We start from the raw sequence: 26812 nt of genomic DNA, 5'->3' as shown, positions 1-26812 counted from the left end.
ACAGTAAGAGCTGTTCGACAGTGGAATTTGCTGCCAAGGAGTGTGGTGGAGTCTCCTACTTTGGAGGTCTTTAAGCAGAGGCTTGACAACCATATGTCAGGAGTGCTCTGATGGTGTTTCCTGCTTGGCATGGGGTTGGACTCGATGGCCCTTGTGGTCTCTTCCAACTCTATGATTCTATGAGTCTATGATTCTATGATTCTATGATGCTCAAGGTGGTTTATGTAAGTAAATAATTTAGCTACTCATGAATGAGGGATCATATCCGCTCCATTCCGTCATGAACTTTTAAAAAGAAGCATTATATTGTGTTTATAATTGTAGGTGGTTGTTTTTAAGTCCCTTAGAACTACTAAGGGTTGGCTCTAGCTAAGTTCTTTTCAGAGTAAATGAACTGAAATAATGAACCTAAGTTAGTCATGTCTAAACAAAATTTTAAAAAATTCCTTCCAGTAGCACCTTAGAGACCAACTAAGTTTCCTATTGGTATGAGCTTTCGTGTGCATGCACACTTCTTCAGAGACCATGCATGCACACGAAAGCTCATACCAATAACAAACTTAGTTGGTCTCTAAGGTGCTACTGGAAGGATTTTTAAAATCTTGTTTCTACTATGGCAGACCAACACGGCTACCTACCAGTAATTAGTCATGTCTGTTAACTTCAGTGGGTGTACCCTGATTAGGACTACAACCCTAAGCACTGAACAAAAATGCAGTTGGAAGATAATCACTGTTCACAGGTGTGCCATCTGGATATGTAATAAACATGAATATCTATGGGGGGAGTTGCCGGTGTTGTTATGGTGTTATTTAATTTTTCAAATGTCTTATCTCTTGGGGAGTTAAAAGGTTTTTTTAAAGGAATAATTAAAAAGGGATTGGATAGATTAGAAAGCTTTTGAGGCTTTTAGTACCAGCATTTCAGGTTGTTGGGTGTGTTTTTTAAGCAAACAGCACACTGTGGGTTGTAATGAAAACTAAGAAGAGTCCGCTGGATCAGGTTAATGGCCCATGTAGTCCAGCATCCTGTTCATGCAAACTAGATGACTGTGAGAAACCTGAAAGCAGAACCCAAGCACATTCATTCTCCCCTCCTGTGGTTTCAAACAACTGGTATTCATAAGCATTCCTACCACCGGTCACCTGTGTCCTCGGTATGTGCAGAAGTACAAAACTCAATAGGCTATGGTTGTTGCTCTTTAGATTTCTTACCCACCCTTCAGTATGAAGTCCCAGGGCAGGTTACAACAATTTAGAAGTAGTAGTAGTAGAAGAAGAGTTTGGATTTGATATCCCGCTTTATCACTACCCGAAGGAGTCTCAAAGCGGCTAACATTCTCCTTTCCCTTCCTCCCCCACAACAAACACTCTGTGAGGTGAGTGAGGCTGAGAGACTTCAGAGAAGTGTGACTGGCCCAAGGTCACCCAGCAGCTGCATGTGGAGGAGCGGAGACGCGAACCCGGTTCCCCAGATTACGAGACTACCGCTCTTAACCACTACACCACACTGGCTCTCTCACACTGCTACAATATTAAGAACTGTTAAAAACAAATTATAATCAAGAAAATAAGATGAGTCCTAAAGCACACAGCCAGGGTAAAAAGGTGCATCTTCAGCTAATGGGAGAAACTACATAATGAAGGTACCAGATGCACCTGTAGGGAGGGAATTGCACAGTTTAGGCGCAGGTGCAGAGAATGCCCTATTCTGGGCCATGGCTCCCCAAATTTCTGAGGGTGGTGGAACTACCAAGAGGGTCCCGTTCATACCTCAGAGGGTCTGTAGGGAAGGAGCCAGTCTTTCAGATATTTTGGACCTCAGTTGTTTATTGCTTTGATCAATTCAAGCTGCACCTTGAATTGGGCCTGGAGACAAACCAATGCTGCTGTTTTAAAACTGGGGTTATGTATGTTCTAAATGGCAATAACTTGAATTGCATTTTTGACTCAGTGAAGTTTCTGGATCACTTTTGAGGACAACCCCACATTTAGTCTGTTGCAGTCATCCAGCCTGGGAGAGTGCTGAAGAATACCATGTACACTGCCTTGCCTTTCCATCATGGAAGAAAGACAGGGTATAAATGGAATAAATATCATTAATAAATAAATTGGTAGGTTGAGCCAGGGGTGGCCAGGGTTTGGTTCCAGAAAGCATGCTATGATATGAATGCATTTGCAATAACTCTGAATAATCTTACAGCCCCAATCTCTTTCCCATCTCATTTTTACCACATTATACCTCTGGGCAAACAAGCAGGACTCATGTACCTTGTGCTGCTGTTGGTGTGCATTAAAAAATAAGTTGATATTTCATATTACTCCCTCTGTTACTGGCATGCATACACTGTGTACATCAATGGCACTATATACACAAGGAAACATCTAATCAATAGCAACCACCACAAGCTGAATTCCCAATTCCTACAGTTGCTGTATGTTTGCATGTCACCCAGGTGTTACAGGTACAGGAGCCCATTGAGGAAGAGGAAAAATCATGCTGACAATCCCAAGGATGGAATCAATTTTCAGAGCTGGTGTCAGATGAAATCTCAACTTCTCAGCAACCTCTATTGTTTTTGTCTAGACATGAAAAGTATACTGCCTCTGAGCACATGTTTTAGTTTGTTTATTAAAACAGATCTATGCTGCCTTTTGATTGAAAATCTCCAAGGCAGCTTAAAGTACATAACTAAAAAGAGCAGAAATTAAAACCATTGCATAAAACCCAAGGCAGCAAACTAATAAAAGCAGCAGCATTCGTTTGTCAGTTAAGGAGTCATCATACTCCAAAAGATACCTGAAAAAAATCAGCCTTATGTCAGAAAGGGAGCGAATAGTATGAGTGCTCTTCCTTTTACTATTGAGGCATTGCCATAACCACCAGCCACTTTTGAAGGCAACAGTTTTCTAGATCAGGGTTCATGCCTTATCTAGAAAACTGTTGCCTTCAAAGGTGGCTGGTGGTTATGGCAATGCCTCAGTGGTAAAAGGCATTTACTTGTAAAGCCCTCATCTTTTATTTTCTTTATTAATTGAAACAGAAAGCTGGGTGTTGATGCTGCTCACCAGGTGTTTGACTAGCAAGTTGGGCAACCTTCTCCAAAGACTGGAAATAACACAGATATATTGACTTGCATTGTACCTCCTACACTGGAAATGCTTTACAAACGATGCTCACCTTTTTATTATTTATAAAGTCAAAGGAATAAATACATGTTAGTGTGAAAGTCACCCCAGTGCAGAGGCGATTAATCTTCACCTGGCAGGAAAAGCCACACATACGTGACCTTCCATGAAACCCTCTGCCAAACAGAGGTGGAAAAAAATTACACTTCGGTCTTTCGAACAGAGGTGGCTGTGTACACAACCACCAGCTTTTTTTGTAGCTAGGTCATTCTTTTCCCCAATTTGGACTGAAGCTGTTTGGGCGGTGGGGTGGGAATGCATAAAAACACTGTATTTCATACAAATGGCAGGATAGGTGTAGATTGTGGCTAATGCTGTTTGTACACTGCTTCCCAAACCAACAGTGGGAGCACACTTGGTGCAGAGAAAATGGATGTGTGCACACAAGTCATAGACAGAATTTTTCAAGAAGTTCAGAATTTTAAACCTAATAGTGATCTGGTAGTCTCAGGCATTGGCCCTGTGAGATTCGATTAGATCAACTAGTTTTTGCAAAGGGGAAAGGTCAGGAACGTTTTGCTCAATAGAAAGCTTTAAATGCAAGTGTAGAGGTTCCATCATTTTCTTTTCTTTTTCCTTTTTGTAACTAGTGAAAACTTATGTTTTCTGTTACGTGGCATTGTAGGGGCATGTAATGCTGGTCTCAAATTTTTATTCAAGCAAAAGAAAATAATACAAATGCTTTCCCCTTCCCAACTGAACTCCTGCTATATCTCACCTACCAAAAACCCTCCAGCCTACCACTTAGCAAGGATCTGCTAATGTTCTGGTGGCACAGAGAGATAAAAGAAGGGTATTTTCTCCTGCAGCACCCAAGAACAAGTGTGCCAAGAACAAGACCCAAAGACAATGATGGATGTCAGTTGCCCATGGGAAAATTGCATTCCCCAGATTAGTTGCACCTGGTATAGAGCGTAGTGGCTTAAAGGGTGCTGGTGAAGAAGTGGGCAAGGCATGGGAGATCACTCCTTTCCCTTAGTTCCTCTCATCCTCTGTCACCAGAAGTGGGTGGGAAGGGGAGTTTTATTGGGTCAGAAGGAAGGTCAGAGAGCCTCACAAGTAGTTTGGTGGGAGTGGGTGGTCCACCTGAACTTATTTCTTTTCTTTTCTTGGAAAAGACTTGTATGAAACCATAATTTATTCCAATGATTCTCTGAGATAGCCTTATTGAACTCATTGGCTTACAGGGCCGGTGCAAGTGGTTTTGTTTGTTGTTTGCACTTTAGTATAGAGGTAAGTGAGAGCTTGTGTTGAGCATGTGCTGCAGAACCTCTTGTGCTGTCCATGGCTTGAGGCACGCCCCAAATTGTGTGGAGAGCTGGCCATATCAGAAGCAGTGAAGAGCACTGGATGCTTCCACATAACAGGCACTCCCTAAATTCTACATCCTCGGGACCTAGGCAGCTGTGTGTCTATGGTAGAGACAGCCCTGTTTCCCAGGAGACATTCATAGGGAACTAGACTTCATCAAATATAGATTTTGTGGGGGTTTTTTTTAAAGAAAAGATCAATGGGAGCTGTCTTAAACCAAATCAGACCATTGGCCCACATAGCTCAGTATTGTCTCTCCTGATTCTCAGTGGCTCTCCAGAATTTCAGGACATTCCTAGCCCTACCTGGAAATGCTGGGGATTGAACCAGGGCCTTCTTGAATGAAAAGTGGATGCTCTACCACTGAGCTACAGGAACTCAAGCTCAGCTCAGGGCTAGTGATGGGTTAAGTGCCTTTGGCTTTGACCCCAGTCTTCTTGAATGCTCACAGAACATCACAAAAGCAAATCAATTAGGTGGTCTCTAGAGAATAGCACTGAAGAACATTCATTAGAAGCACCCTGCTGCATCAGACCAAAGTATGATTGATCCCTGGGCCTCTATAGCTAATTTTGATCTATTTAAACAATGTTTTGAAGCCATCTAAGTTGGAAGTGTCTCTGGACAGCGCTGGCTCCCGGCCTCTTAAGTGAGATGAGCACACAACCCGAGTCGGACACGACTGGCCCGTACGGGCAGGGGTACCTTTACCTTTACCTATCCTCTATTTTATTCTGTGAACCACCCTGAGATCTTATGTTGAAGGGTGGTATATAAATCTAATAAACAAATACAATTTAAAATGTGCCCTCAGGTCTCAAGAATTTGGTGTCCCCTGCCCTGCGAGTGGAGAAAATGAGTTCAGGGGCACATTTGGCATGATCTAGACTTGCCTTACATTGGCGTGACACATTCTGAACTGCATGTGCTCACCTCCACCACTACTTAGCAGAAGGTCTGCTTACTGCCTCTGTTTGTGAGATAGTTAATAATACAATGCTGTGCCAGTACACTAGACCTCACAGTCTTCTCTATTCCCCCATCCGTGTTCCCTAGAAGACGGTGATTTATATCTTGTTAGGGCACCAAGAGAAGCCTTGAGTTAAAGCCCTCCTATGCACATCCTGTACTATTTCATAGGGACTTGTCCCCCTCTTTTTTCTTTCGCTTGATCCGCTTAATCTTTTAATGCATAATTAGGGAAAGTGCACAGTTGCAAATTTCCCTTCAAGGCAGGGCTCTCTCATTTGCCTAAAACAGCCAGCCTGTTCTGCCATCAGCGAAATGAACGAGGGAGAGAGAGAGAGAGCGAATGAGAGGAGAACGAGAGCGAGCGAGCGAGCGTGTATCTCATTGCTTTTCTCAATGGCCGGCTGTTCTCCAGCTCGCGCCTCCCTCCCACTACCTCTGTTCATTTGCATAATGAATTCCTCCGAAATGGCCATTGGCTGCCAGCAGCCGCGCTCGTGCGTGATGTCAGCGCTCACAGGGTAATGCCAGGGTTGTGGCGGGTAGTTGGAGCCTGTGAAAAATCTTCGCAGCGGTGGTGCCCGCAGATAGAAGAGAGCGAGGCTGAAGCGCCAAGCAAACGTGGAGTAGGAGTCTCGACTACTAGTAGTGGCGGCGGCGGCGGCAATAGTAGAAGTAGCAGTTGCCTTTCCGGCTGGAAGCGAAACCGCGAAACCACCACGCTCTTCCCCTTTCCTTCAGAAAAAGCAGCGAGAGAGGGAAGGGTGAGCGGGTAGGCAACCGGGAGAGAATGAGCGTCTCACCTGCCACGGCGACCGGCCCGTCTGAAGAAAGCGACGGCGAGTCCTGAGGTAATTCGAAAGGCCCGCTGTTCCCGCCAAAAAGGAGCTCCTCCGTCACCTGCCAGGGAGTAGGGAAGTCGAAGAAGAGCCCAGGCTGCGAAGGGAGCTCAGTGCCTGCTCCGGCGACTCGGAGCCAAACGACTCGGAAGGAGCCTGCGCCGGAGAACCCGGCGAGGAGGGAAAGGAGAGCGCTCGCCGGGGTCTGGGAGAGTCGCGCCAGCGGGCCAGGCGCGGGGGCCCCGTCGCTTCCCGAGACGTCTGGACGACGCGGGACTTGAAGAGACGCTGCGCGCCGCCCCCTTGCAACTCTCAAAGCCGGGCAGAGGCGGGAGGAATCCGGAGAGAGGCGGTTCTCTGGCCCCCAGGAACCCGCTCAGGGGAAGGTTCCGCCCCCCCCCCCCCATAGACACCAAGCGGACGGCGGCGTTTGGCTTTCTCCACAGACTTGGCGAAGCGCGAGGGAAAACGCGCGGTCCGTTCCCTTGTTTCAAAAACAAAAACGAATCTCCGGCGGTCAGGGGCGCGCGCGCGCGTTCCTGTCGCCGCCTGCAAGCGGCTGGGCGCGAGGTCGAGGCAAGCGCCCCCGCCTCCACCTTCCTCCTGCCTCTTCAGGGAAGAGGTTGCCACAAGGATGTGGCGGGACGTTTAGACCGTCTCGGGCGCGTCTGGTGGCGGCGGTGATTGGAGCGCGAATCCGCCTCGTGTGCGGCTGGTGGCTCCGCTTCAGGAGGATCCGCCTCAGCGGCCAGTTGGTTCCCGCTGGTGCCTGAAGCGGGAGGAAGCTTACTTTTCGGACTCTCGCCTCTTCCCCGCCCGCTCCATTCCATGGCAAGATGAACGCCGCCGGTCTGCCGCGGTTCTTCTTTCTGGCCGTTCTGGCCGCTTTGGCCGCCCAAGCGGTGCCCCGGGAAGCGGGGAGCTCCCCTCCGGGCTCCCGCCCGCCGCAGCGGGATGCGCCGAGTTTCTCCCGGCAGCAGAGGAAAAGCCTGGCCATGGATTTCATCGTGCCTTCTCTGTTCCGGACCTACCTGCGGGAGCTGGTGCTGGGCGGCGGGGAACCCTTGGGCGGGTTCAAGGCGCGCTGCAGCCTGGTGCTCGCCTGCCAGCCGCTGCTGCGCGCGGTCAGCTCTTGGCTCCCCAGGAGCGGGTCGGCGGCGCCTGCTGGCCGCGCCAGAGCCCCGTCCAAGGTGCTGAAAGGCGGCTCGGTGAGGAAGCTGCGCCGCGCCAAGCAGCTGGTGCTGGAAGTGGGAGAAGCCAACCTGCGGGAGGACTGCGCGTGGCATCCTGCCGGGGAAGGAGCCCAGGCAGAGGCACGCCAGATCGAGTTCACCCTGACCGAGGAATTCAGCTGGTGGATCCGCTCTGGAGAAGGCAGGCTGAGGATCCGGCTGATGCCCGAGAGGAAGGCGTCCTTCCAGGGCAGAGAAGGCAGTTTATCAGCGGCGATCAGAGCCTCCCAGCCCCGTCTGTTCTTGCAGATGGCCACCAGAGGTGAGCAGCTGCTTAGCGACTTCTGCATCCGGACAAGATGCAGGGCTTCTCCCTTACTAGCGGGATGGGAGTCAAATCTGTCCCTGGAGAAAGTTTGGGAACTCTACCAGGAATGAAATAGTGGGGGGGGGGGCGGGCGGGCAGAGGTGTCTTTGCCTTCCCAGAGTCCACCCCTTCGGTCTAGGATGATTTGGATTAGGAAACCTAATCTCAGAAACCTCTAGGAGGTATTTTCCTGCTGGCTCTAAAGTCGACTCTACTTCTTGTAGAGAGGTTATGTAGCTTATCACAAGAAACCACTGGAAAGAGTTTGTCATCTGCTCTGAAATTTCTGCACAGATCTTAAAATAACCAGTCACCACTGCAGGAAAGGGTGTGTATTTCTGAATGGAACTGAAAGAGTTACATGGAAACTACATGCCTGTTGTGCTTGTCTAAATTCCTCTTCTCCCTTAATTGCTTGGCCTTGTGGTGTCCAGTGCAAAAATATTGTACTGCAGGCTGATGGGCATAAGGCTCTGCAGCACTCTATTTGGGAACCTTGATTCTCACTTAGTGGCATAAAGGGTTGTTATCAAAGGCAAAGTTCTTCCTTCCCTTGACCAGGAAGCTGCCCTCTCCCTCTTGTAGAAAATAATAAACGAGTAATCATTATCACTATGGTCTAAAAAGCATCTAGTTTGGTTCCAAAGCACTTCGGTTAGTCTACTAAGAAGCAATTGGGCTGTGGACTGCTCTGGTTCTAGATGTTTATTTTATCTCGGGAGATGCAAGTGGTTCATTGAATTTCTGTGACATTGGCTAACAAATCACTGTTGTGCCTGGTTACCCAGAAGAAAGTTCCACTGATTTCAGTGGGAATTATTTCCAGTTAAATGTACCCAGTAAAAGTAAACCACATTTTACAGGATTATTCAAGACAGAGAGTAGAGAGGGTCTTGAATGTCTTGGCCCTGGAAAAAGAGAGATACAAAATGAAGTTTTGATTGGATCAAGCATGTTTGTGAAAAATTGTGTGTGGTTTGAGTTTCAAGGAACTGTAGCCTAGAAAAAAAGACTTTATGAAGTGGTTGGTTGATAAGCAGGATGTATTTCTTTAGCTGTGGTTCACAAGTCTCTCTGGTCTCTCTAGTCTCACGTAAGTCTATAACTGCTAAAGCTGTCAACTGATTAATGACCAGTGACCAGTCTTCATTTCAATTTATCTCTTCTTCCATTAATTACTGGATTAAAATCAATATCTCTGCATTCCAGTATGTGTGTCTTAAACACATTCCTTCAATCAATAGATTCCTACTGACTGTTATCAGCATGCCTTAAAAAGTTTTCTGTAAGATACAGTGTAATTTAAATTCCTTGTATTTAATGTATGACACATTAATTCAGTGAAACAGATGAAAGTTTGTCTCCATAGCTTGCTTGTAAGGTTACAGAAATTACATTATGGATTACCATGGGGATATAAAGTAGGATAACAGCTAACTCCTCAATTTTGTTGAACTACTGATTTAAGTTTATGCAGCCAATGAATTGAAGTAGACTAAACTGCTGTAAAGTAGAAGCATTTAGGTTTAATTAAATTGTATACCAGACTGCCAGTTTTCAGTTTACTGATTCCAGAGTAGTTCTGAGCTCCCTTGGGCTACTTTAGAGTAAATGGAGTGAAGACTGTACTGTGTGTTATGCACAAGCGGAGTATACTGAGAAGTCCCAGAATTTATTTCTTAAGGAAAAATGCCTAGACAGTGCATAAAGTCAATGCACAGGGACAAGAGACACATTCTTGGAAGAGAAGCATACACATGGGGAAACCTCTTAGTATCATTCTTCTTTTAATGACATTTTTGTATCCAAAGGGAATGCTTCTATATTCTATGACAGTAGTGGCCAGTTGACAGCCTTCAGGCTGCATTCAGCCTATACTTTGATACTCCCACTACCAGGATGAAATCAGTATGAAAGTCCATCACATGTCCTTCTGTTTTGGAATGAGATTGGCACTTGCTGAGATCTTCTGTTCAGGGAAGCATAGGCAAGATATCCTGGTGGCTGCAATGCTATCATTTCCCAAATTTCTCTAGGCCATGAATAGCTTGACCAGGCAGGGCCTGTCTCTTCTGACTGAAGAAACTGCCTGTCCCTCCTCTGAGAGATTGACTGATGACCATATATATTGATTCAGTCTCATTAACTCCTGTAAGGTTAGACCAGTGCAAGAGATCACTGAATTGCATGCCCCCTTGTTCCAATCATTCCCTGTTGAATTTCCTGATAAAAAACAACAACAGATCCCTTCTTCTCCCCATATGTTGAGTGCTGATACGATCTAGACGGCAGCTCTTTCTTTTCCCTGTCATTTAAGTAAAATTATGGTATAAATTAACCTCATATCCCTTATAATGTGCCATAAGGACATAAGCTAGTATTTTATAATGCAGAACCCTAATCAGCGGAGTGTTAGTAACCCCATAGTTAATGGCCTGCAGAGCAGTCTTAAATACATCTTTCAAGAGAGTTGTATATTCTGATTGGTTTGGAAATGAAAGCTGAAGCATCCACCTTCTGTCTTATATAGGAATAAATGGTCCAGAAAGTTTAAAATTGCTGATAGGACTTCAGTGGGCACAATCAAGATTGAAAGCATTCTAACCGAAATAAAAATTGGACAAGCAGGGCTTATACTCAGTTTTTTGAGCTATGGTGATGGACCTCCTGTGGACACTTAAAAAAAATATGTTGCTGAAGCTCTGCCCTCAATTCCAGAACAATCAAAGATGTGATTTTCAGAGAAACAGATCCCACAGATCCTTCTGGTTACTATTTGGGACACCTGTGGGTAATATTCTTTCCATATGCTACCTACCATTTTTCTGAGTGGTTCTGTTGCTGGGATTCACAGTAGTTCAGACCTGCTGTTAGTTATAGCTTCAAATATATTATATTTGCTCCATTATTAAGTATGACCATGCATTTAGTTTGAAGGCATATTTAATTGATACTTTGTTAATAACACAATCTACAAGCAGCAGCTCATCTACACACAAGAGCTACCAATGTTGTTTGCAGGAGCCAAGTTGTTGCAGAAAGGGCATAGCTGAGATCTTCCTTGCAAAAGATGTAAGCATTTGTTCATCTTAATAGGAAACATGTTGCAAACAATGCAATCCTAATGTCAACAATGCAAAGCCTTTACACTCTCATTGGTAAACAGTAGACTTTTCCTTATTGCGTGTTTAGTGAGTAGTTCACAATTGCCAGAAGTTGAGATTAATAATTAACCTGACTTTATTTATTTATTTAGGCTGGCAAAGTTGTTCTTTTTGTAGATTGAGATTAAAATATTGATGGTCTGGGAAGCAAAGTGTAGCTGAACTCTGCCTCTCAAATGAGCAAGAAGTTCCAGTAAATGTTCTTGTTGCCTCAACTGTCACTCCAACCTCTACTCAGAACCCACTGAAGGTTATTTTAAAAAATTGCTTAGCTAAAGCCTATATCCTTTCCCTATTTAACAAATCACTCTGGAAGAGATTTCTATGAAGGATAATCCTCAGCGTGTGTGGGAAGTATTATTAAGAAGACAGTGAAAGATTTCAAGAAAAGCCATCTTAAAGGATGGCTGCAAAAGCTCTATGGAACACCCCACAGAATGTGTCAACAAAAGTCCTTAGATGAAATGCTCAGTTCTCAACAGTTAAGCATAACATCCCTTGTGTTATGGGGGTTCTGTGCTGGGGTTCGCAACCTTTGCCATGGTGACTTTTTCTAAGGGTGTTTGCAGCTTTCAGTAATGTTCTCAGTTTACAGGATGGGTAGGCAAACTACGGCCTGGGAGCCAGATCTGGCCCAATCGCCTTCTAAATCCAGCCCGTGGACAGTCCGGAAATCAGCATCTTTTTACATGAGTAGAATGTGTGCTTTTATTTAAAATGCATCTCTGGGTTATTTGTGGGGCATAGGAATTCGTTCATTTTTATTTCCCCCCCCAAAATATAGTCTGCCCCCCCCCATAAGATCTGAGGGACAGTGGACCGGCCCCCTGCTGAAAAAGTTTGCTGACTCCTGCTTTACAGGGCCAGTTTACAGCCAGGAGGTCCTTAAGATTTAGCAATGGCAAACTCTGAAGATGCAGAAAACATTATAACCTTAGATAATTCTAGTAACGAAGTCCTGGTTCTTACATTTGCCAGGGACATTTCTGCTCTTGCAAGGTGGAAGAGGGGGCTAGCTCTAATTCCTCCACCATGCAAATGGCATCACGTGTGAGTCACGTGCTCCACACAAACATCTATTCGTATGGCTGTCAAGTTCACACAGTCTCCTTCCTCACTCATGAACACACACTGTTCGGGAGAAAGGACAACCTGGACTAGGCCTGCCTGTGTGATAGGGCATTTTTGTGAATGGAGTGCCCTGCTCACATTAGATGTTATCTGCGTGGTGGAGGGGAGTGGGTGAGCATGCTCCTCCACCTTGGAAGGACAGCTCTAGCCCAGCACCAGTGAATGTATGATCTATATCAGGCAATGATCTATAAACCACTGGTCCACGTATTTCATCTATACTGTAGACAAATCTGCTTGTTATAGTGCCAGAAATGTTTTCATTTGCTCCTTGAAGCAAGTTTGTTAGGATGTTTCAGTAATCTGTAGATAGTAAGGAGGATTTAACTTTTATTGATGATGAATTGTTACCAATATATTCAAAAGTGTATGTGTATAGGGATGCATATTAAAGCACAGACAGTGCAAGCCAGTCTAGAGACAATTCAGAAGGTCATGCCACTTTGATGTATGAGACAGATTGAGATGTTGAACAGTGTTCCTAATAGGAATGCATAGTATGTCCATTTGAGACTTCAGGGTACATTTCTTCCTAATCTATAGCACACATGTAGACTAATACTAATTTAATATGGGGTTATGTCTGAAGCTGTTCTGGCGCCATGGGAGTGTAATTGCATTTTTGTTAGAGTTACTGCTACGCTCACACCTCAAAAGCACCTGGAATGTTGTGCTGGAGGATTCCCTCAGTCTAGCTTTTGGTTCCTATTTAGACTTTCTACATACCACGAATAGCAAAGTTCCTCAGGTTTTAAGTAGTCAGAACTGGCCACTAGATTTCAGCATGGAAATAAGAAAATATGGTGGAGACATATACCAACCTGAACAAAGTAAACAGTGGGAAATGGTTGGAGACCAGTATATAGATGGTCTAGTTTACAACTAGATTTTCGGGCCAGGATGCCAACTAGTGCAGAGTGATTTCTGACTTAGAACCTATTGCATTTTGGTGGGTTTTGGTCTGAAACAATTTGCAATGTAAGGTTTAACATAACCTGGAGATGTCCAGAGAGATCTGGAAGCAGGTCTTTGGCACATCAAGTAGTTCATGATGTCATCAGACTTTTCACATCCTGGAAGCTATAAAACATATGCTGATAGGTCTTGCATGGCCTGGGAATGTCTGTAGGCTCATACTTTCATCTCAGATAGAGTGGATTGGAGAATGCAAGCAGACATGGGTATTAGCAGATGGTTTTCATTCTACATCAAGCCCTGCTGAAACTTTCCAAATTGGAATGAAAGGGCATTGCTTATACTTCCATGAGCAGGATTCATCTGTCTTTTTGATACTGCCGATGCTAAAATAGCCATATTAGAAGAAAAAAACAAATGTGTATGTTAAAACACCCTTGCGCAACATAGTAAATAAATATATCAACCTTACGTTCAAGATCTGACACTTGGAGAAAATGTAATATTAATGAAAAGTATATGAAATTCAACTACTTCAAATGGGATGGCTGGAATTAGTTGCATGGATGTATAAGTACTTCCATCTTACACCCATGGCAAGTTCTTGGGTATTTAGGTTGCTCAATTTAGTGCTAAACCAAAAGTAGTACCGTCAATCCTGGAAGTACTGGAAACGGTTACTTCTGGGTTTCGCAGCTCACACATGCGCAGAAGCGCTAAATTGCACCACACACCTGCGCAGATATGGCGCTTCAGGTTGCGGGCTTTTCATGTTGTGAATGGGCCTCTGGAACGGATCCCATTCGCAACCAGAGGTACTACTGTACTTACAAAGAAAAAGCATGAAATTTTGCATGGTGTTGTGAAATGACCTTCCTCTGCTGCCCAGCAATCTTCCATTTGGACTTTGCTGCCAGTGCTGACTGTTATTTGGGCTAGTGGGGTAAAGCAGAGGGACAGGCACAGTAATTGACTTCTAGAAATAGAATATGTTGACAGTTCTCCTGACACCAAGAAAATTCTCTGCCTGAATGTTCTCCTAGGTAGCTTGAGGTAGGTCACTGTGGCTCACTATGCAGTAACTCTCAGAATGCTTTGTTCCCGAATCATCCTTTGATGCCCTGTCTTCCACACTGCCTTCAGGTGCTACCCCCTCCATGGTCTTTAATTCTGAAAAAAGAGGGTGGTTTTGCGTGCCCCCCTGCTCCCTCTCCATATCTCTGTGCTTGGCACCACCCTGGTAATCAGTTTTAGAAGGATGGGCTCCTCCTTATGTCCATGTTTTTGTGTTGTACCTGTGTAGGAGCCCTCCTACGTCTAGGCCTTGCTGATTCTGAATAGCTGCTGGCAGACTCCACAATAGCCCTACCCATTAGGGTTTAGCCTTAGGATTTGTTAACATTATATTCCTTCAATAATATTCAGTGCGAAGTATAGCACAGTTAAAATTCAGTATGGACAAGCTGCCAGAAAGTTAACACTGTGGCAGGTGGTAGTATTTCTTCCATACCATGTAGAATCTAGGAATCCTTGGAGATAAAGTCTTCTGACAATGGCAGTCCCAAGGATGAGATGGATCAACTCTCTTTTCTATGCCACGTGGAGTCATGGACACTGGAGTCTGCATCTCTTCCTCTGAATCAGACCCTGATGTTTGGACCACAGACTCCTTGGGAGATCAAGAGAGCTCTGAGATCCCCACAAACTGAAATATGATGGTCTAGAAGACATCAGCTTCTGCCGTAAAGGGCCCTTTAACTGACCATATGTAGCACTCAGGGAATGAAGCCTCAACCTAGCCCAATGCTTCAGGGCATTGCTTAGACAACTTAGCTCAGGCATAGGCAAACTCGACCCTCCAAATGTTTTTGGGACTACAACTCCCATCATCCCTGACCACTGGTTCTGTTAGCTAGGGATGATGGGAGTTGTAGTCCCAAAACACCTGGAGGGCCGAGTTTGCCTATGCCTGACTTAGATGTTCTGCAGGTTCACTAACAGTGGTCCTCAAACCCACACACTGGTCCCTCTCCAAGGTGCTGAACTTTCCTTTCCTTGCCTTCCTGTTTGCTTTGAATCTTGGGGCTACAGACCACCACCTTGCTTGGACCATCATCTGTCCTTGTGGGTGGGACCCCCATGGATCAGGAAACATACACAATCCTGGAAGCCACCAGACACTCTTAGTTTGTGGTTAGGTATCTTTATGTCCTATATGCTATGGATAGGCCATTTTTATGACACCCTGGTAGAGGGTGGGAGCAAATGACTCTGTTAGGAAGTAAATTCAGCCAACTTCCAGTACAATTTGGGGCTGATAGCAATTGCACTAGAGTAATGCTGCAACAGGTGGTGTGTATACAAATCTTTAGATACTAATGCTATAGCTATGTATTTTACCCACATATATTGGTCTTATACCAGTTTAACTAGCATGGCCTCCCACAAAAAAGCCAGTGAACTATAGTTTGATTAAGGTGCTCAGAATTCTCTGCTAGAGCTCCCCAGCATTCCCTGCCCTGGAGAACAGAAACAACTATCAAATCAGTTTATATCTAGTGCAAAGTCATTATTAAATGTTAACTCCTTCCCCAGCTGCAGGTCCACTGAAAATGTTCCTGTGCTGGAATTATGCTTGAAGGTAGTCTTCTATAGGTGTGAATTAGGTTTTCAAACCTAAATGATGGGGTAGGATGGGGGGCTAAGAAGTAGAAGCTGCAGTTCAGTTGGTGAGGCTCCATGACCCTCCGTGGTCTCAACAGGCTGGCCATTTCCCACCCCTGGCTTGGATCATATGATAATAATCATGATGGATAATTAATTTATTGTTATTCTTTTTGTTTGATTTTGTAATCCTGACAACAGAAATTATGCTAAGAGTGAGATATTTAAACTGTGAGTGAGATGCTGAAAGCTACTGGCAATAGCTACCTCATTCTGCTGTCTCACTATGGCTCTTACAAATCAACTCTGTGCAATTATTTTGCTTGTGTTTAATTCTGTTGTATTTGCCTCATTTGAATGGGGTGTAACTTCAGATGCAATGCAACCTCAGTTGGTAATCTTCCTGTAGTTCAAAAGGAATATTTCCCCCATTGATTCTCATTGATGTCAGTCTAATGTGTAGGCATGCTTAATGTTTAAAGTGTGAAAATTCTCAGTTGGCCCAGTTATTAATCACCTGCATATGAATATGCAAATGACTTTTGCAACTATTGCCTTCAAAACTGCTCAGTTCCCACTGACTTCCACAGGATGTTAGTGTATACAATTGCAGTGTGTCTCTGTATTTCTACCATTAGTTGGTTCATTTTCTACATAGCCCATTTTTCTCAGTAATTAACATTCTCAATTTACAGATGAGTTCAACTTGGATTTGAACCCAAGTTTAAATTATAGAAACAACAACTACCCAGTGGACCACATTGGTTTTCAATGGTCTCCACAGAAGTAAGGTTCAGAGAACAATTTAACTGCACTATGAACTATGAATGAAGAGCAGTTTCTGCATAACCTGAGCTTGGTGGAATTTCTAAGCAGTGCAGAACTGTATAGCCCTCTATTTCTGACTTATCTTGGTGTCTATCATAAGTATTTGTATATCCGTCTCCCTCTAAACTGCTAGAATAGTTAAACATGACATTTAAGTCACAGGTGTACCAAAATGTTGGTACAGGCTGTATTCCTTTATGGTAAAGAGATGCGGTTATTCACATTTACATTTGGGGAAACGTGGCAGAGAAAAGCTTTGTTTTCATGGAGGCAAAGTGTCTTCAGAAGACAAGGAAGCTCCCAAGGCAGCACTATGACCACTGGATTATTTTCCCCATTGTCATTACCTATAATATGCACTGCTGCTGGCATGTTGTTTATTATACTTCAGTTCCAAAGAGAGACCTGGCCTGAGCAGGTTCTCATCCATGATCCCTCCAAGACTTTTCCAAAAGTTGGAATTCTGTTTCATATAAATAGACTTGGCTCTGGAGAAGTTTCCAGTTAATACATGCTTCCGTCTTGTTTAGTTAGGAGAACAAGTAGATTCAGCAGCCAGTATGCCTGAATTTTCTCTGATCTGTTCAATAAAATGTCCTTTTGAAACGTAGTGAGTTATACCCCTCCTCCCCACTGCCGTCCCTTCCTGAGCAGTTTTCATGAAAAACAATTTATTTGACAAACCGTAGCCTTGTTCCCTGTTTGCACGCTGCCTATCTGTAGCTTATGGATGTCTCTGGCTTGTCAGAGTTATTTGCCACCTAATTTCAGCAAACGTTTTTCGGTCTGCAACTTGCTTATGCGAAGGTCACTACGTATATTTGATATTCAAAGTTCAAGCTCCTGTTTGAAGGCCAGTGATATGGATTTGTCTCTGGCTCTGAGCATCACACTTGGAAACATAGACTTGTGCCAAGGAATCTGAAGTTTGCTTCCTGAAGTATAATTTTACATTTGCTTTTCATTCGGCTGCCTTTTGTTAGAATTCTTAACAGTAACCCAACCTGCTAAAATATTGATAGGTAAAAATATATTGCACAATGTACCAGCCAAGTCAGAACAGTGTTTAATATATAGGAAAATATACAAGATTTCTTTTCAAGTGATTACTTTAGCTGGGGCTATTTTGTACATCTGTTTCTGAAAATTTGCAGTCCCTCAAGGGACACTGCGTTATGTAAATATTTAGCAGAAATATAATTATAGCTAGAAATCAACAGGAGGCAACAACTCTTCATGCATACCTACTGCTCAAAGCATCTGAATGCTGCATTCAAACCACTTTGTATGTTTGTTTACCTGAAAGGAAGGCACTCTAAAACTAGTCATTATGTTTGGAAAATGAGGTCTAAATTCCTTTCCCCAAGGTATTTCGGCTACAACCCTATGCACTGTACACACGGATCTGAGTGTAAATCCCATTGACTCACCCTGGCTTACTTCTGAGTACACATGTATAGAACTACACTGTTAATGGGTCAGTGGCAGAACTGGAATGCAATCTCTACCTCACAAGACTGTTCCCCAAATTTCTCTTGAACTGATTGAATTATTACTCTTCCCTTATACAAAGAATATTCAGAAATGTGTGCTACGGCATAGGCGGCCATGCATAGATGAAAAAGGTCCTTTCTGAAATGAGCTACATTTGTCTTGCCTCTGTAATTCAGAAAAATTTGGTTGGAGAAAAATGTCATGGAAGCATAAATGCAGATTTGATAAGTTTGACCTTTCTTCTCTTCACAACAATAAATGTCAGAAAGCTTAAAATGACAAGGTGGAATAGCTGGAGGTTATTTATGTCTTTAAATATTTAGGCAAGAAATGCATTTTGAGAATAACAGGCCAATCCACTACACTATAGGCGCACCTCCTCTAGTCTCAATCATACGTACCCACAGCAGCAAAAGCCGAAAACCAACCATGAACAGTAGCATACAAGAAATAATGTAGCACCACCGACAGACATTCCCACAGTGGCAACTACAGCAGCACCAGTCAATAACGGCATTGTGTATTGACAATAGCACATCATATTCATGCATGGAGGGCATCAATCAACATGCAGAAGCAGTAAGGAGGCTATGATGATATTATGGAGCCTGGTCCTCACCACCTCCCACACACAATACAGAAGGATGCTGCCAAAATGCTGCCAAGAAGAGTCCACAGTGCCTCCCTTATCAGAGGCGCCAGTGACTAGCAGTGAGAAGGGCAGCGACTGAAGTGATGCATGAAGCCACCAACCTCAAGGCTTCCTCTCAGAAAAGAGTTTAATTTCCCTTGCAGTCCAGCCATTCCAGTCTCAACATCCAAGTCACCCCCATAGGTAAAAGGCCTGCACATGTATTCCATATGGTGACAGTGCACACATCTCTCTCTCTCTCTCTCTCTCTCTCTCTCTCTCTCACACACACACACACACACACACAGAGAGAGAGAGAGAGAGAGAGAGAGAGGACACACACACACACACACACACACACACACACATTGGGAAAGTGTTTAAGTCCCACTGAGATGCCACACAAAAAATGGGACATAGCATTGCACACAGTGTGTTTGGGTGGATGTCTGTGTGAGAGTAACACAGGTTTTGTAAGGAACAGCAGACACATAGTTAAGCACCATGATGCACCCTACACCAATAAGTTTACAGTGGACCATGATGTAAACTGGATGGAAAGGTGACCAACTGGTAAAAGTTGAGATGCAAAAAGGGAGAAGAGGCAGGGCTAAACGGAAAGCAATGTCCTAACCTCACATCCACAAAGAAGGCTCATGATGGTCCATGGCAAGTCCATGACAATGGTGGCCGTGCTTCACTACTACATGGTGGGAGCTTTTCTAGGCTGAGGCAGGGGCATGGCCCAGAGTATGTAAGCAAAATGCCTGCTACACCACTACAACCTGTTGAGTGAACAAGCCACTACACAATATTCCTAACTGCATAGATTTACATTTATATCCTGCCTTTCTTCAGTAGAACACAATGTAGCATATATAGAACTCCTAGACAATGCAGCTTATACAGGGTTCCATCCAGGTAATGACTATACCCACATGTAATCCTAGGGAAGTAGCACTTCTTTTTCTCTTGATGTATGATTATCTGAATATTTTGGATGCACCTGTAGTCCTTTTAAAGATATGCTGAGCTATGTTGTATGCTCACCATTTTATTTCACCTGCACTGGCCAAAGTAAATAAACAAAACCAATCAAATACACACACACACACACACAGTCTTTTTGATGAGACTCAGCACAGTATGTTGAAAGCACACTGCTCCTAGAGTTGATAAAGATCCACTGTTAATTCAAAGGGAATGTCTGATTTATGTTAGGCAGCTGTCTGCTGATGAGTTCAAAGTGGGTTAAGGAACTCTGGTTCAGCCCATTTTCTTAAAGCTATCTGATTGGCACTCCACTTCTTAGTTACTTCATTTGAAAGCTAGTACCTTATTTAAGATGGGACGTGGGTGGCGCTGTGGGTTAAACCACAGAGCCTAGGACTTGCCGGTCAAAAGGTCGGCGGTTCGAATCCCCGTGACGGGGTGAGCTCCCATTGCTCGGTCCCTGCTCCTGCCAACCTAGCAGTTCGAAAGCACGTCAAAGTGCAAGTAGATAAATAGGTACCACTCCGGTGGGAAGGTAAACGGCATTTCTGTGCACTGTTCTGGTTCTCCAGAAGCAGCTTAGTCATGCTGGCCACATGACTCGGAAGCTGTACGCCAGCTCCCTTGGCCAATAAAGCGAGATGAGCGCTGCAACCCCAGAGTTGGTCAAAACTGGGCCTAATGGTCAGGGGTCCCTCTACCTTTACCTCATTTAAGAGGCATCTGGTTGGCCACTGTGAGAGCAGAATGCTGGTCTAGGCGGGACTTGGGCTTGATACAGCAGGCCTCGCTTACATTGTTACGTCCTTGCAATTTATTACCTTATAATGAACTTGCAATTGGTTGGGGGCAATGCAACAGCTCCTTTCCAGTGACAGGACACAAGAGGCTGGCAGCTCCTGCTCTGAGGTGGTTTTTTTGCTCCTCAGTCACAGCAGCTGAGTTAGCTTCTACACAGTGTGGTGACCACACCCTAGATATATACATAGGTTTCGCCAGGTCTGGTAGAGCAAGGCACCTTCAGAACAGTGCAGACGTTTTGTTTGCCACATCCTTTTCCTCGGGGGGCTGAAGTGGAGTTGTGAGAGCACAGAAGGCAGCTAATACATCAATGCTGAGGTTGGAACCGGAGAACCACTCTTCAGGAATCACATTCATCATTATGAAGTGCAAAGAAAGGGACCCTTGTCCCTAATGCAAAACAGTTCACAGATGCAGCACTGCGCCACAGCATGCCTCTGGAAGCAATCAGAATCAGTTCATAATATCACAGGATGCTGCCTTCCTCTAAACCAGCTTTGAATGATAGTGGGGCTTTAAAATCTTATTATTTAAACACTTTTCTCCGAAATACATGAGTTGGCTAAATACTCCATATACTCGTAAACTTCTGTATGTGTGAAAGGTGAACCTCTTATACAAACACATTGCTGGGAACAGAGAGTTCAAGAAAGAGGTAATTCTCTAAATTGGGATAAAACAGAAAGGAGGCGCTGACAGAAACTGATAAATGACCGTACAAGTTTATTCATTCCTTTTAATTGAGTAGTTCTGGCTACATCCAGAAGATGGCACTAGCATGCACCTAGACTACAAATGTGACCTAGGTAATTATGTTTTTTCTTTTATTCTTTTAACAAACAAACCATGGGCATAATCCCATAGAATTCAATTTGTGTGTACAGATTGCTGGTGTCAACTGAAAGTGTAGCTTTTACTGTCTACATTTTAGAGCCAAATTACATGTTACTATGTGTGTATTTTCTCAGAAATGTCCTTGTTTTAACTGAAAGCAGTGACAAGAAGCTGTGAATAGCGGTGAAGGATGAGCAGGTGGTGGTGGTGGTAGGAAATCTTTTTCCTTCCAGACATTTTCTACCGAAAATTGGTAACTTCCTGCTGCTTTTTGTCCTGCAGCAGGTAAGAGACAGGTACCTATATATTTATCCCTGTGAAATAAAAAGCATACTGAAGAATGCGTATATGGCTTTTGAATGCACAAAAATGTCTGGAAGGGGAAGAGTTAAGCTGCATCTCCCCTCCATAATTTCTTTCCAGGAAGCTGCTTTTAGTTACAAAAATAAAACATTGGGAATAAATCTGATTCAGTTCGCATTTAAAGGTAAACCTACCTAATCCACACCTTTTGAAACAATACTTGAACTAAACCTGAAGCACAGTGATCCTTCCAAATTTGCACATCTCCAAATTTTGCAGTGCAGTCCTCCAGCCATGTAAGCCAAGTAATGTGTACAAAAATGCATATACCAGGGTAAAGTATGCAAAAAAAACAAACCCATATTAGCGAAACTAACATACAAAAATGTGTTATACTAGGAGAAATCTGTAATGAAATGCCGATGAATTTTCACAAGAGCTTCTTAAATAAACAATTAAATTGCAAACTGATGCAGAAATGTGGAGTACTGAACTGTGGAGTACTGAAAGATGGGAAAACTGAGGGAATTAATAGAAATAAGAATAGACAGATCTGCCCATCCAAGGTCCAGTGCCAACATCTCCAAGGATACGATCCTGTGCACACTTTTCCTGAGCTGGCCTTCAGCACCATTCAGTTAGTATCTGCTCAAGTCTGCTATGAAATGTCAGCAGCACTATTGTATCCCGTATACTGAGAGATATGTAGTAAATTAAATTATATCTTTTATCAAACTAAGTGATTGCAATATTGAAAATTTCCATCACATATTCTCCATAAGGCAGAAATAACTGTTCCTCTGGGCAAAGTCTAACTGAGTGTAATCTTATTAATTACTACAATATGATTTTATAATTCTTTGTTCATGGAGCACTAGCCTCAGCCAGGTATCTTCCAGTTTAGCTGCATTTGTAGGGTTTCTTTTTTCCACCCTGATTGCCTATACCTGAAGAAAAACTTGCAAATCTGAAGCTTGCAACAAATTATTAGTCGATCCAATCAATGGATCACATTTCACCTAGTTGAAATCTCTTCACTTGGAGTATTAGACCAGCAGAAAATAGAAGCTCTTCATGAGCTCACACTTCAACAAAGGAGACCTCCTCAGGCCCTATATCAGGCATAGGCAAACTTGGCCATCCTGATGTTTTGGGACTACAACTCCAATGATTCCTAACTAACAGGACCAGTGGTCAGGGATGTTGGGAATTGTAGTCCCAAAACATCTGGAGGGCTGAGTTTGCTTATGCCTGCCCTGTATCTTTTAGAAAATCAAATAACATTCTCAAGAAGAACTCAGGCCTCCAGTTCTGCTGTTATTCTAGTAGCCCCCAACAGCTTTCTTTAAAAATAAAATAAAACAGGCACATTTATTTATGGATTTTTGAGTACAAGAATCTCAGATAAGTAATAGTGCAGGTGCTAAATTTTAGGTATATCTGACAGTCATAAAATGCTTGGTACAAAAACAACACCCCAAATAGGCTACACCTGTCCTACCCACTGCTCCCTAAGACCACTTGCTGTGTATAGTTTGAGAAAAGTTGTATGCCATGCTTAGGACGACACAGAAGAAATGCTGTGAGCATTAACAGAGGAAAAAACAGATGGGAAGGAGAAGGGAAGAAAGACAAAACAGAAATGCTTCTTTGATGTGTCTAGATCCAGCCAAAATGTGGCCATACCTGTGGTTTGACTCGAGTCTACTCACTAATTCCAAGCTGTGACTTATCCCAGGTGCACAGGTTCCTCCAGCCCATGTCTGTTGACTAGCTGGATGGCCATGTGGTTAAATCAAAATGGCCAGTGCACTAATTGGTATTATTAGACTTTGTAGATGAAGGGAGCATGACCTTATGATTATTTCAGAAGCAGTTTTCATTACTGGTGCTAATTAGACTTGAAGTTAATGAGGAAGGATTACTATTCAGGGGCTTAAGAGGAGGCCAGAACAGTTATTGTAGGTTAATTGTTCTTCTAAAAGACCCCATTTCAAGAACAACTCATTTTATCAACTCCCATCCCCACCCTTTCATGCTGGGTGAGATATGTTTGAATAGAATTCAAAACATAATTGCAGGACTGACCCCCCATCTATTGCTTGATCAGCAATCATTTTGCATCAGCAGAAGGTTAATAAAATGTTTAAGGAAAGAAATGCTGTGCATATGGTGAATACATAATAGTCTGCCCTGCAGATATTTCCCATAAGCCTTTCTCAGTGTACCTTTTAACTCTGAAAAATGCAAACCTTCTAAAAATGCAGAAGTGAAACAGTTAATTTTTGTACTACCATAAGAAGAAAATAATACATTTATAAGGAATCTGTAATTCAGGTTGTCTTAATACTTTCAAATAGAGTTCAAATCCCCAATTAAACTCTGAGTTCAATCTCAAATGTTTGTGTAAGTGTGAAATTATTTTAAAACATTTATAAGCTATCTTCTCTAACCTGTTTACAGAGCAATGCTGAATTTTCCATGATTCTAAACCCCCCCCAAAAAAATTCCAGTATTTGCATATATGGTTGTATGTGATTTATTTTTAAAAGTTATCATTTATGCTGTGATATCACTGTTCAAGAAAGTATAATGAATGTCAGTCTCTACAGCTGGCCTATGTGTATTATTTAGAACAGATAACAGTAGGGTGTGTTAGGTTTGCGGTAGTTGTTCAGGCACCCATAATTTGGGTGGCCCTCTTCAGTTTTCATTTACAACCAAGTAAGGCTGTAGCCCTTATGATTATAGGAAGGGAAAAAAAGATTTTTCCTCCCTGATCCACTCCTCCTCAAAAAGCTTTCAGAACTCATATATCTCTTGAAGTAAAAGATGATGACAATTTTACTATGATAAATCCTCTGTGGTATCCTAAATCTAGCTTCAGATACCTTTTAAAAGAAGGCAGGGGGCAGGATTCTCTAAGGCTTTAAACAGCTCAGGACCGCAATACTTCAAGGACTGCCTTTCCCCATATGAACTGACCCGGACGCTGTGATCATAACTTGAGGTCCTTCTTTTTGTGCCTTTTCTGTGAGAGGTTCAGAGTGTGGAAGCATGAGAGCAGGCCTTTTCTGTAGCGGCTCCCCATTTGTGGAATGCTTTCCCCAGGGACGCTCACCCGGTGCCTTCATTACATATTGTCAGGGAACTGCCATCAGAGCATCAGGTGGTGGAGGGACTCAGGCAGGATGAAAGAGACTCAACTGCTGAAGCAGGAACCAGCAGGGGGAGGAGTGGGTCTCTGAGGGAATGCGAGCAGGAGGGAGGGCTCAGGGAGGCTTCCAGCGAGAACAGTGGAGAGGTATCGGAGTCTCCCATAGGGAGACCCACACCTCGCAGGAAACTGTCACGCCGTGAGTCCAGGAGACGCGTTTCCGTTAAGGAACTTCTTTGCTGGAAACGCTTCCGCAGACAGCCACTGTCGGACTCTACTAGTGACTAGAGCAGACATGTCTGAGGAGCTCCGTCACACACGGAGGTTTGTGGGGTCGCACAAACTCTGAGGGAGCACGTTTTCACGCACAAGCAGCTAATCAAACCCTCACAGCAGTCCGACAGTCTTTGTACGCTGCCTGTGCAAGAGAAGGCATCATGAGCGAACCAACCGGAACCGGAGGAGCAGGGGCTGGAGCTGGTCCAAGCTTGGAAGATAGATACCGAGCGTTGGAGGTTCAACTGGCCCTGCAGACGGCGAGGTTGGAGGAGAGAAGGGCTCAGGATGCAGACAAGAAGGGGAGAGCCACGCAATTCCCCAGAAAGGTACCAGGATTGGTGCAGAAATTTGGGGGGGACCCCAAGGACTACCATGCTTTTAGGACAGAGATGCAATATGCCCTTAATGTGCAGTTCGATGAGTTCCCTGATGAGGAATCGCGAGTTGCTTTTGTAATTGGGCATCTTGAGAAAGGGGCTAGAGACTGGGTTCGACCCCTAATGGCAACGCACAATGACATACTAAAGGACACAATGAAGTTCTTTCGTGCAATGGATCTCATGTTTTCCAGCGATATTGAGGAAGGGGTGGTGCGCAGACAGCTAATGGCTTGTAAGCAGGGAAGTCGATCTGTCCGTGAATATTGGACTGAGTTTACCATGCTGATTCACAGACTGAGTTGGGATTTATCGGCGGCACCCGTTCAAATGCTATTTGAAGAAGGTCTTTCTTCGGGGGTGAAAGACGAGCTGGCACGGAGCCCCAGGGCGGAGTCTATGGATCAGCTGACCAAATCTGCGCTGACCATAGGAGCGCGGCAGGAGGCAAGAGCCTTGGAGAGGCGGGAAGGGAGAGGGGAACGTTGGAAGGAATTCCGCATTCCAGACATTCCTGAGCCAGCTTTCCCGCCGGCAGAGCCGATGGAAATCGGAACAGCGCGCGCGCGCGCATTTTCAAAAACCAGCGAGGGAGCTAAGAAGGAGGGAAAGGGCCCCCGGAAATGCTATCTCTGCCAACAGCCAGGCCACTTTGCCAGAGTCTGCCCCCAGAGGAAGGAATGGCAAGGGATGGTGGGAGCTGTTGAGGGGGGAGAAGAAGGGGGAGCGGAGCAGGTAAAAGCCAACGCCTGGTTGCCACAATTGGGGCACTGCAGCCAGGCCAAAGAGCAGTGAAAGTGCCCGTGCCAGAAGCTCCTCGACCTGCTCTAGTGATTGAAGTGTCGCTAGAGCTGCAGAATGGGCACCCCCTAAAAATAAAGGCGCTATTGGACTCAGGCAGCTCCTGCAATTTTATGAGCAAGGAGTTTGCTGCTGAACACCAGATACAGACCATCCCTTTAAGCAACCCCCTGCAGGTGACCACGATTGATGGCAGGGAGTTGTTGGGAGGAGGAGTCCGCTTGCAGACTGTCCCAATGATAATGAGGGTGGCAAGGCACACAGAACTGATAGCGTTTAATGTGGCCACCCTGGGAGGCGCTCCCATTATTTTGGGAATGAGCTGGCTAGCTCTACATGATCCGCTGGTTGGCTGGCATCAAAGAGTGGTGTCCTTTGGTTCAGCACATTGCCTAGAACACTGCAAAGGGGAGAAGGGTTCAGCAGGGGCCCAAGCCACCCTAGCAGGGACTGAAGTAATGGGGAAGGTGAAGGTACCACCACAGTATGCAGATCTCAGCGACGTGTTCAGCGAGAAGGAAGCTGACCAACTACCACCTCATAGACCCTTTGATTGTCAGATCAATTTACTCCCAGGAGCACAGCTTCCCGTGG

At 44.3% G+C, this 26812-nt stretch overlaps 1 protein-coding gene across 1 annotated transcript in view; it reads left to right on the top strand.

Moving 5' to 3' along the window:
- Positions 1-5292: 5292 nt before the first annotated feature.
- ALK (ALK receptor tyrosine kinase) overlaps positions 5293-26812 on the top strand; it is a 599157-nt gene continuing 577637 nt past the window's right edge. Inside the window, exon 1 of the mRNA XM_083496014.1 lies at positions 5293-7801. Within this exon, the coding sequence (XP_083352140.1) occupies positions 7144-7801 (658 nt within the window). The 5' untranslated portion in view covers positions 5293-7143. The remainder of the gene's footprint in view (positions 7802-26812) is intronic.

The sequence above is a fragment of the Podarcis liolepis genome (assembly GCF_965112155.1).
Source record: "Podarcis liolepis genome assembly, chromosome: 3".
Taxonomy (NCBI): Eukaryota; Metazoa; Chordata; class Lepidosauria; order Squamata; family Lacertidae; genus Podarcis; species Podarcis liolepis.
This window is presented reverse-complemented; position numbering and strand designations above follow the sequence as displayed.